The 12,251-nt window shown below is 32.2% G+C and overlaps 1 protein-coding gene across 2 annotated transcripts in view; it reads right to left on the reverse strand.

Moving 5' to 3' along the window:
- ERBB4 (erb-b2 receptor tyrosine kinase 4) overlaps positions 1 to 12,251 on the reverse strand; it is a 1,117,451-nt gene that overhangs the window by 293,350 nt on the left and 811,850 nt on the right. For both annotated transcript variants that reach the window (XM_061187123.1, XM_061187117.1), the window contains exons 10-12: positions 9,853 to 9,926; positions 8,904 to 8,994; positions 6,815 to 7,014 (exon numbers count right to left, since the gene is read on the reverse strand). In XM_061187123.1, the coding sequence (XP_061043106.1) occupies positions 6,815 to 7,014; positions 8,904 to 8,994; positions 9,853 to 9,926 (365 nt within the window). The remainder of the gene's footprint in view (positions 1 to 6,814; positions 7,015 to 8,903; positions 8,995 to 9,852; positions 9,927 to 12,251) is intronic.

Here is a 12,251-nt window from a genome sequence, read left to right on the forward strand (position 1 = left end):
TAGCAAAGATCAATAAAACTAAAAGCTGGTTCTTTGAGAAGATAAAAAAAATTGATAAATTCTTAGCCAGACTCATCAAGAAAAAAAGGGAGAGGACACAAATCAATAAAATTAGAAATGAAAAAGGAGAAATCACAACTGACACTGCAGAAATACAAAGGATTATAAGTGACTACTACAAACAACTATATGCCAATAAAATGGACAACCACGAAGAAATGGAAAAATTCTTGGAATGGTAAAATTTTCCAAGACTGAACCAGGAAGAATTAGAAAAAATAAACAGACCTATCACAAGCAATGAAATTGAAACCATAAATAAAAATCTTCCAACAAACAAAAGTCTAGGACCAGATGGCTTCACAGGCAAATTCTATCAAACATTTAGAAAAGAGCTAACACCCATTCTTCTCAAATTCTTCCAAAAAATTGCAGAGGGAGAAACACTCCCAAATTAATTCTGCGAAGCCACCATCACCCTGATACCAAAACCAGAAAAAAGATACCACAAAAAAAGAAAATTAGAGACCAATATCACTGATGAACATAGATGCAAAAATCCTAAACAAAATACTAGCAAACAGAATCCAGCAGCACATTAAAAGGATCATACATCATGATCAAGTGGGATTTATCCCAGGGATGCAAGGATTCTTCAGTATATGCAAATCAATCAATGTGATTCACCACATTAACAATTAAGGAATAAAAACCACATGATCATCTCAATAGATGCAAAAAAAGCTTTTGACAAAATTCAACACCCATTTATGATAAAAACTCTCCAGAAAATGGGCAGAGAGGGAATCTACCTCAACATAATAAAGGCCATATATGACAAACCCACAGCAAGCATCATACTCAATGGTGAAAAACTGAAAGCACTCCCTGTAAGATCAGGAACAAGACAAGGATGTCCACTCTTGCCACTCTTATTCAACATAGTTTTGGAAGTCCTAGCCATGGCAATCAGAGAAGAAAAAGAAATAAAAGGAATACAAATTTGAAAAGAAGAAGTAAAACAGTCATTCTTTGCAGATGACATGATACTATACATAGAGAATCCTAAAACTGCCACCAGAAAACTGCTAGAGCTAATCAATGAATTTGGTAAGGTTGCAGAATACAAAATTAATGCACAGAAATCTGTTGCATTCCTATACACCAACAATGAAAAATCAGAAAGAGAAATTAAGGAAACACTCCCATATACTATTGCAGCAAAAAGAATAAAATACCTAGGAATAAACCTGCTTAAGGAGGCGAAAGACTTGTACTCAGAAAACTATACTGATGAAAGAAATCTTTCACTTCTTTCACTGATGAAAGAAATCAAATATGACAAAAACAGGTGGAGAAAAATACCATGTTCTTGGATTGGAAGAATCAATATTGTGAAAATGACAATACTATCCAAAGCAACCTACAGATTCAATGCAATCCCTATCAAACTACCAATGGCATTCTTCACAGAATTAGAACAAAAAATTTTACAATTCGTATGGAAACACAAAAGTCCCCAAATAGCCAAAGCAATATTGAGAAAGAAAAACGTAGTTGGAGGAATCAGGCTCCCCGACTTCAAACTATACCACAAAGCTACAATAATCAAGACAATATGGTACTGGCACAAAAACAGAAATATAGATCAATGGTACAGGACAGAATGCCCAGAGATAAACCCACGCACACATAGGCACCTAATTTTTGACAAAGGAGGCAAGAACATACAATGTAAAAAAGACAGCCTCCTTAATAAGTGGTGCTGGGAAAACTGGACAGCTACATGTAAAAGAATGAAATTAGAATACTACCTAACACCATACACAAGAATAAACTCCAAATGGATTAAAGACTTAACTGTAAGACCAGACACTATAAAACTCTTAGAGGAAAACATAGGAAAAATACTCTTTGCCATAAACCACAGCAAGATCTTTTTTGACCCACCTCCTAGAGTAACGGAAATAAAAACAAAAATAAACAAATGGGACTTAAACTAAGTTATTGCATAGCAAAGGAAACCATAAAGAAGACAAAAAGACAACCCTCAGAATGGGAGAAAATATTTGCAGATGAAACAACAGACAAAGGATTAATCTCTAAAATATACAAACAGCTCATGGAGCTCAATATCAAAAAAAACAAACAATCCAGTTAAAAAATGGGTGGAAGATCTAAATAGACATTTCATCAGAAAAGACATACAGATGGCCAAGAGGCACATGAAAAGATGCTCAACATCACTAATTTTTAGAGAAATGCAAATCAAAACTACAATGAGGTATCACCTCACACTGGTCAGAATGGCCACTATCAAAAAATCTAGAAACAGTAAATGCTGGAAAGGATGTGGTGAAAAGGGAACCCTCCTGCACTGTTGGTGGGACTGTAAATTGATACAACCACTATGGAAAACAGTACGGAGGTTCCTTAAAAAACTAAAAATAGAACTACCATATGACCCAGCTATCCCACTACTGGGCATATACCCTGAGAAAACCATAATTCAAAAAGAGTCATGTACCACAATGTTCATTGTAGCTGTATTTACAACAGCCAGGACATGGAACCAACCTAAATGTTCATCGACAGATGAATGGATAAAGAAGATACAGCACATATATACAATGGAATATTACTCAGCCATAAAAAGAAATTAAATTGAGTTATTTGTAATGAGGTGGATGGACCTAGGGTCTGTCATACAGAGTGAAGTCAGAAAGAGAAAAACAAATACCATATGCTAACGCATATATATGGTATCTAAAAAAAAAAAAAAAGGTACTGATGAAACTAGTTGCAGGGCAGGAATAAAGATGTAGACATATAGAGTGGACCTGAGGACACAGGGTGGTAGGGAGAAGCTGGGGCAAAGTGAGAGTAGCAGCGACATATATACACTACTGAATGTAAAATAGTTAGCTAGTGGGAAGCAGCAGCATAGCACAGGGGGATCAGCTCAGTGTTTTGTGATGACCTAGAGGGGTGGGATATGGAGGATGGGAGGGAGGCTAAAGAGGGAGGGGATATGAGGACATACGTATGCATATGGCTGATTCACTTTGTTGTACAACAGAAACTAACATGGTATTGTGAAGCAATTATACTCCAATAAAGATCTATTAAAAAATAAATAAATTAAAAGAATAAGGCATACTGAGTGAAGTAAGTCAAGCAGAGAAAGACAAATATCATAATATATCACTTATACATGGAATCTAAAAAAATAGTATAAATGAACTTATTTACAATAAGTGAAATTTTCTACAGTCACAGTTGTAGAAAACAAACTTATGGTTCCCAGCAGGGAAGGAGCGGGGGAGGGATAAATTGGGAAATTGGGAGTGACATATACACACTACTATATATAAAATAGATAACTAATAAGGACCTATTGTATATCACAGGGAACTCTATTCAATACTCTGTAATGACCTATACAGGAAAAGAATCTAAAAAACAGTGATATATGTATATGTATAACGGATTCACTTTGTTGTACAGCAGAAACTAACACAACATTAGAAATCAACTATACTCCAATAAAAAGTAAAAAAAAAAAAAGAATAAGGAAGAGCTCTATATACTGACATGGAAGATCCTCAGTATTTATATATATATGGTATGATCCAATTTATATATGAACATATGTTTCATTATCTATTTACCTATTTACCTAAAAGTATGTATTATTTTATATGTCTATTGTTTTCTAACAGTGATAAAAGTACTATTATAATTAGAAAAATAAAATTATTTCAATTTGAAAGGTAATTATGAATATAGTTTCTTTTTTATGTTGGTTTTAAGTGTATATGTGCAAATATTTTAAAAATAGAGATGTCTGAGTTCAAATGTAACTCAGATTATGAAGGTTTGGTGTACTATTTATCTCTTCACTGTTCATATTCTGGTGTTAAAAATTTATGCTTAACTATTTAAAGAAACTTCAAATACTTCTATAAACCTACTATAAAACTCCTTCCAACCAGCACTGTTTTGTCCCTACCACAACCACACAAATGAAGGAGGCAGAAAATGTTCCAACTTTTCATGTCCTAGAGTTTCTCTCAATCTCAGTCTCTTCAAACCATAAAGTCTGCTTTGAAAATTTTAACTTAAAAGAGTAAGATTGCTCAAGCTATGGTCACACTTTATAGATGAGGTGAGGTTTTTCTTTTATTGTCATTGCTGTTTTAAATCATGTTGAACTCCAAAAAACACTGTTAAAAATAAAGGCTGATTTTTCTTTTAAGCTACCAAGCCGATATACAGATTTAGATGAGAGTATTTTATGGTGACTGTGTGTGTGTGCGTTTATGCGTGTGAATGCATGTGTATGTGTCCGAGGGTTGTGTACATGTGTATGTGTTGTGTGAGCATATGAATACACACCTTATGCTGTATGTCTGTGTATCCATATGTCTTATAACGAATATGTGTGTGTGCTCATATATGTCTTGTGTGTGGTATATTAAGAGAGAATGTCTAAAAATGCAATATTTAAGTACATTTAAAATGAAGCAAATATTTGTTTTCCTATTTGCAGATAATACTATGGATGATAAAATGGCCTTAATCACATGTGGGCAACCATTGCAGGCTCAGTGTAAACATCAGCAGCACATCTGAAGTCAAGTTTATAGGATAATTACATTTCTGAAAATGCAGGGTCCAATGTACTATGAGACCGAAACCCAAATTTTGATAAATGGATTTCATGCAAAAATTGTTTACTCTAAGATGTTAAAAATGAAAAATTATATGCTTAATTTTAAATTATAGCACTACAAAACTACTTTCTTCTAATTGCTTCATTTCTTCCTGAAACTGTAAAGTCAACTATAAAATAGGTTCATGGTTTGAAAAATGGATAAACCTCCAAGAGACCTACCACTGAAAGTTGAAGAAAATGTTAGATTTTTAGTTTATTATTATTATTATTATTATTATTTATCTTCTTTTGGTTGTTTCAAAATTTTAGAAGTCTTAAAGAGATATGGAATAATTACATAAATTTTTCCTATCTTGCTTTTTCACATTTAATTTCTTTCCACATTTTCTTTTCCCATTTGCTTTTTATTCAGGTTTACAAAAGGTAAAAGAAGGGATTTGTGAAATGATTAAATGAGTTAAAGAAAAAGAATGTTTTTCTCTCATTCTTTTATTTTTTCTTAGTTTTTTTTTGGGTTTTTTTTTGTCTTCATACCTAAATCTTACCTTTGAAAGGTAGAGGTACTATTGTTTTATTTTCATTTTGTTTTGTTTTTTGAAGTAAGTGAAAGAAAAGGAGAGTATAACCCTGACTTAGGGAAATATTTATAAGTTAGTGTTGAAAAAGTTTCTATTTTACTTCCATGAATAATCTACTTTGTCTGGGGCATGTACAAACACAAATATAGTAATGTGGGATAAGAAGCTTAAGTAGAGAAAAAAAAAAAAGCAAGCTTTCTGTCAGGTTTCAGAAATGTATAAAACCAAGGAAACAATCTAGGCTCAATGAAAGGATAAATCTCATTCAATGTGGACATGCATATTTTGATATATAATAATATTTTATATTTCTTGATTCTGTGAGGAACAGAAGAATATATAAGAACTTAAGTTTACTCAAAACAGGAATCTCATGTTGCAATAGGTCTCTTTTCTCTGGAAAATACTTTTAAGGATCCAAAAGAGCTAAAATGTGAATTTCTCACAAATTATATTTTATAAAAATTGCTAGCCTGAGCTGCCTTAAACCCTTTCTGGTACAAGGTGAGGTATAAATAAATTAATTAATTCACGGACTACTTAACTTGGTAAATTTAAATCATGTTGGCCTCTTAAGAGTTTACATTTTTTAAAAAGTCCTATACTATTTATTCACATACTTAATGAACTTAATCATTATGTATGTATACCCTTGTGATTGTTCCAATGGTGAGATTAAAGAAGCAAGAAGACTTCCTAAGAGCAAAATGTTTCTTAAGAAATGTGACTTTTAAAAGGACTGACTTATCATCACCACAAGAATATGCATCTGTAAACAGATCCTTTGAATTCTAAGTCATTTTATTTTGTATTTATTATAAGTAAGTCACTACTATATGCATAGTAGTAGCACTTATAGGATGCAGAATAAAGTAATACCCAAGAGAAAAACAGGGAAGAATTAAGTATTAATCATTGGAGTATCAAAGTATAAGATGGGAATGACTTAGTTATACACTCATGAAAACATTATTTGCTTCTGTGTAACAAAGAAGTGATGGAATGGATCGATGAGTAGTAAAATACATGAAAAAAGAGATCGCTCCATGCCTACAAAAACACATTTATGAAATGAACTTTTGCAAACTTCTGGAACAGCATTTTTACACATTTCAGAAGAACACGTCTTTTTTTTTTTTTACCACTCCTAAATGGCAAATACTTTGTTATTCTATGTTATCAAATTCTCTGAAACAAAAAGTAAACAGAAAATTTAATAGAGTAGATTTCCATAAATTGATTGGCTCCAAGGAATTACCTGGGATGCTTATTAAACATTTAGATTCCCAGGTTCCACTTACACCTATTGAATCTAAATCTCCACAGGAGGGTTCTTATGATTAGGCAAGATTTGAGAACATGAAATACATTAGAAAAGCATGCAATGTGTTATAAAAAGTTACCCATTTGATTATTTTATACCAACCTTTTTTAAGGGTTGAGAAAAAGAAGGCAACAATTCTGACCCACCACTATGTTTAACTGTTTGGTCCAATGTAGAATGAGAAAAAAAATGTTTAAAGTTTCTAGATTTTTAATGTTTGGGTAATGTACTTACTACAGTTTTCAGCTTTCCTGTTGTCCCGGATCACTATTCTTTGGTTGATTGTGCTGAAGAGCGTTGTCCAGTTAATGGTATGATAATAACACAGGTTGCTGTTGTCAGTGATATAGATGTTTCCTGCACTGATTTCCTTTAGGGATTGGAATTGTAGAGAAGTGATACCCTGTTGCTTGAGGATAAGCAAGGAAAGGCCACTAAAGAGAGGGGAGAGGAAAAAAATGGAACAGTAATAGTTGTTTTCTGGCCATGACATGCATTCTTGAAGTAAAATAAGGATGTCATATCTTACTCCAAAAGAATGTTAATAGAGTGTAAAAATGATTGAATTAATAAACCTGAGATACAAATACCATTTCTTTACTTGCTATATGCTGACTGTTTTAAAAGTAATCACTTGACCCCCCCCCAAAAAAAGCCCATCTTTTATAATTATGAATATCAATGATATCTCTATCTCTGTCTATATATGTACCATTGATGTATCTGCTCACTGCCTTCCCTCCTAACCCCTGAATCTTAAGTTCCTCAAGAATGAAATCCTGTATTAAGACTAAATAATTAAATAAATGTTTATGGGGTGACTGTTCATCTACCCAGAGTAAGACATTAATTCTACTCTGACTATTTAATAGATTTAGACACACTTTCAGAAGGTAAATATCTCAGAGAATGACCATAGATATTTAGCTTTAATTTATACCTCAGAAACCAAAGCGTTAATTGTAATACTTGAAAAATGTATAAGGATAGGAGATGTTAAAAATTAAAGAGAAGAATAAAACTAAACTAAAATAAAAAAAAAAAATACTCAGAAGGCTTGGACAAGTGAGAAAGCACCTCTAAAAGTTAAATAACAACTACACTGTAGAAACAAATTATCATTTCAAGGATGTTGTTTTCTCAAAATAGTCCACTTTGTAATTAAATTCTTTTTCCATTTTTTAAAGACTAAATGTGTTTCCCACATTTCAATCAACTTATGAACATTATTTTATATTTTGGAAATCAAAGCTGTCCTCTAAATTTGCTTTTCTTTTAGTACTCAGATTTTTTTTTCATGTGTTTTATATATACACATGCATGGAGAACTATAATATACAGATATATAACGTGTGTATGTACCCAAATGGTATGTAATTCACTCTCTCAAATCTTTGTTTCCATAATAACCACCCTTAGTTGTTGATTACAATGTGAGCATAATAATGCCTTGACTTAGATTTATAACACTTTATTCAATGGATAGTAAAAATTGGTTTCATATAGCACTTGAATAGATTATATCTCTCAACTATCCTTTTTTATTAAGCACTTTTCCCCTTTACATTTTAGAACCTCTTACAGATATACCTGTTTTAATAGCAAAATTCAATGGACTTCCTGTGAACCATTATTATAGAATATTTAATGACTATTGATTTTAGGCGTCTTTCGGATTTAAGTAGAAAAATTATCAAGATCTCCTTATATAAATCAAATTTTAACTGTTCATAAACAATAATTTTGTGCAGATGAAATCTGAAGTAAAATAAAAACAGTGGCTTAATAAATATTAAAACATATATTTTTATTATGTGAATAAAAATATTGACATTAGAACTTTAGAACAGTATCCTTCTGAGCCCTGATTATCTGTCCATTATTAACCAGCACTGCATGTAGCATAGAGGACCAAATTCTAAAATATCAGCGCTGTGATGCTTTGTTCAAATGATAGCTCCAGAGACAAAACGAGAACTTCCTGGTAAAACAGCATTTGTATCCCATACACCGAAGTCATTACAAAGTCATTCAAGTCTATCTTTTAATTATGATAACATATGATCAAAAAGAAGGTTCAGTTTTATGGTTCACATCATGGACTCCACAACTGCCAAACACTAAAATTACTTTAAGTGACAGGCAGTTGAAAAATCAAGTTGTATACTTTAAAGCACAATCAGGAGTATTTTTCATTGAGCTTTCCTTTAGAATTTAAAGTGGAAAACCAATATTTCTAGAATCAGTAAATCAATGAGTTTGATGGCTATGACATAATGTACACATGATGCAGAGACCTGTAACTTTGAATATATACACCTACCTATAGAGTACTCTTCCACCAATGGTCACCAGGTTAGAAAAAACACTGAAGTCGGTCATGTTTGGGGGCCATGATTGTATGTTCAAGAAACCTACAAAAGATAAGCGCAGTAAAATAATTCAGAATATCATTGTCTCAGTAACAGTGTTTAATACCAATTTCTTAAAATATGATGAAAATGGGAGGTAAGAAAAAGGCAGCAAATATTCCTATTTTTGAACCATTCTATCTCATTTCTTCTTCCAAGATTCAGTGTCTTACCCAAAGTTTCTGGGCTACAATACTCAATAGATGATGAATGTCAAAATAATGAACACCAAGAATATATATGTACAGAATCATATAAATGTATGGTTTAAAGACTTAAATGATTCTTAATTTGATTTATTCTTCTAAATGGAAAAAATATTTAGTCTAACTAGACAAAGAGTTTAATTTCTCTGAAATCTTTTGCCACCTTATCTGTACACTTACAACATCAGCTGTCTGTCTTGCATTCTAAGACATTTATGTATATCACTAAGCCTCCTTATTTGATTTTACATTCTTTGATAGCAAACCCATGTCTGATTCATGTCTATGGGCCCCATATCACCTACTATGACAGCTCTGAACATATTATGTCCTCAGTAAACATATGCTAAATGAATCCTACATGCTACACATCCTCAATAGTACTTGTGAAAAGTAAATAGAAACACATGGGTTCAAAGATCCACTGACATTTGCAAAAACAGTAACATCAAAATTTCAAGGATTTTTTTTTTTTTTAATTCCACAGATTTCAAAATGTGCACAGATGCTAAGGAACTAAGACACCCATCATTTAAAATAATACGTGTTTTCAAAACTAGAATTTGCTTTGCAAATTCCAATACTATGTAATATTTTTAACAAAAGACTAAAATTCACATAGTTCATAGCACAACAAACTCACTTTAAAAATTACCTGTTATCTCTCGGACTGTCCGAAACACGTTCAGTTTCTCTGGGTCTATGGCTTCAATTGCATTGTAAGGGTCCCTAGAAAATAAGAAAAAAAAAAAATGAAGCCGAAATTAAAATTAGATAAAGGGGTGAAAATATGAGAAATGTGACAAAAATTATTTCATTCCAATTGAATTTTAATTAGCAATAGGAAGGGTAGCAATGTTTTATCCAGATTTTCTATTCTAGATGTGGAAGGGGATTAAAAGGTACTTTCAGGAAATTTTGATGACACAGAATATGAGTTCTTCATTGAAGGCTATTCTAGATCCAGAGGAACGGTTCAATTTGACTATCCTGAATAAACCTCCAAATACAGCAATTCCATTTATTAACCATTTTATTTTGCCTTTAAAAGTTTATTCTCAATTGGAAAAATATACACTGCAAATAAATTATGTTATGGTGAGAATAATTGCCTTTTGGGTTCCTCAAAGCATGCTAAATTGCTAACAGAACCTGTAATTTCCTAAGAAGGGTGAAAACAAATACAGGAAGTAAACTTTTTTTTTTTCTGTATCTTCACATTTATCTATCAAGGCAATCTTGTTCCTATCTGTTTATTTATGTTCACTTTCATATGAAGGAACTATTTGCTTCCCTCTATATGAATCATACTAACATTTGAAAGTAAAATTTACCACAAATTTAACAATACTCAAAATGTGTTGTAAATTTTGCGGATTTTTAAAAATACAATCTCCTAATGCGTAAATATATTTTTTGTAATTAATGTTATTGATACATAAATGCCCTGTCTTTACAAAAATTAATATAAAATACCTTTAAAATTAAATATTTAATGGATTTTTTCAGAAGTTTTCATCTTAGGAAAATATTTTTCATTTATAACATCCTGCCCATACAAAATAATTGCATTCTTGAATATTAAGCCCAATATAAACATAATATTAAACGTTTGTCAGTAATTCAAGCACTACTTTCAGATTTTCTTAAGTAATATATAGTAGTTTTTCTAGGTTTTATTACTTTAAAAGGTGCTCTGTGCTATTCTGGGCAAGTAGAAACCTTATATTAATATATACTCTTCAGAGAAAAATTAAATCCCATTCATTGGTCATTTCTCCAAGAGAGATCAAACTTTCTAAAAACAAGGAATTAGGCTCTTTTAGAAGTTTGTGTCCACCTTTAGCAATCAACTGAATTTTATCCTTGCACTGGATATCTGTTGTTTTACCAGTCTCTGAGAACCTTCTTTTTCACATGGGGAATAAACACTAGGATACATGATCCATTGGAGGCTATCAATCAATGTGCTCCACAATCCCCTGACAAACAGATAAGCATATGGCCTTTCTTCTAAGAATGTGAGTCTGAATCCACTGGCATTTATTCATCCTGGCATTAGAGCCTTGAAAACATTCTCTATTAGTTCAGCAACCTTGGTCTCTGGAACCACCTTTTACTGGCTCTCTCTGCTTGATTCATCAGCATATTTTCTATACTGTGAACCATCCCATATCTTTTAAAAGAAAAAAAAAATCTTGCTTGATGAAATTACTGCTTCAAACTGAGAAAAACTAAGAAGTATAATCAATACATTGTGCTACTAGTTTAACATGGCGTGTTATAGAAGGCTTGGAAACACTATAGATGAGTGTCCCCATAATTCACACATAAACAATTAAGATTTTCCTTAATGTGACATGAATACCTTTCAAAAGCTTAAAGTCTAAATTAATATTCTAGCAAACTTGCTCTATTTGTAACTGAAGATGTATAGAATGAATATCTATGCTTTCGGTGAATACGGAGCCACAAAATTAGGTTCATCTTGTGGGAAAATTCTGGTTGCTATCATTTTCTAATGTGCAAAGATGTCTGCATGTACATGAAATATCAGCTCTGCAGTAGTAGAATGAACTTTCAACATTTGTTCTTTGATGAAAAGCAGTGTCTAGAATAGCTCTAGCCATATAATCAAATATTCCTGCTTTACTGAGAAACACTCAGAGTTCAGGGCAAGCACACAGTAATGGGGTCAGTCCAAACCTTTACTGAGAACACTTCCAGGTTGTCAGGAATGAAATGAATTCTGGACTGTTCACATGAAGCCCAATGGACCACAGAAATTTTATATACTTAATTTTAGAGATTCAGGACTCTCATAAAATAAATTGACAGAATCCCACTTACCAAGTTAAAAGTACCCCTAGGGAGTTCCACCCTACAGCCACTTGAAATCCATAGATTTTAAAATTGAGAACTTTCCTAGCTAAATTCAGGACCATGAAAAAAAACATTATGTCCACCCTGTCATTGTGTTGGGTGATCCAAAATAAAGCTCAGGATAAAGAGAGAGAAACATATTTTCACAATTCCATAGAAATCATGTTATTT

Source organism: Eubalaena glacialis, chromosome 1 (assembly GCF_028564815.1).
Source record: "Eubalaena glacialis isolate mEubGla1 chromosome 1, mEubGla1.1.hap2.+ XY, whole genome shotgun sequence".
Taxonomy (NCBI): Eukaryota; Metazoa; Chordata; class Mammalia; order Artiodactyla; family Balaenidae; genus Eubalaena; species Eubalaena glacialis.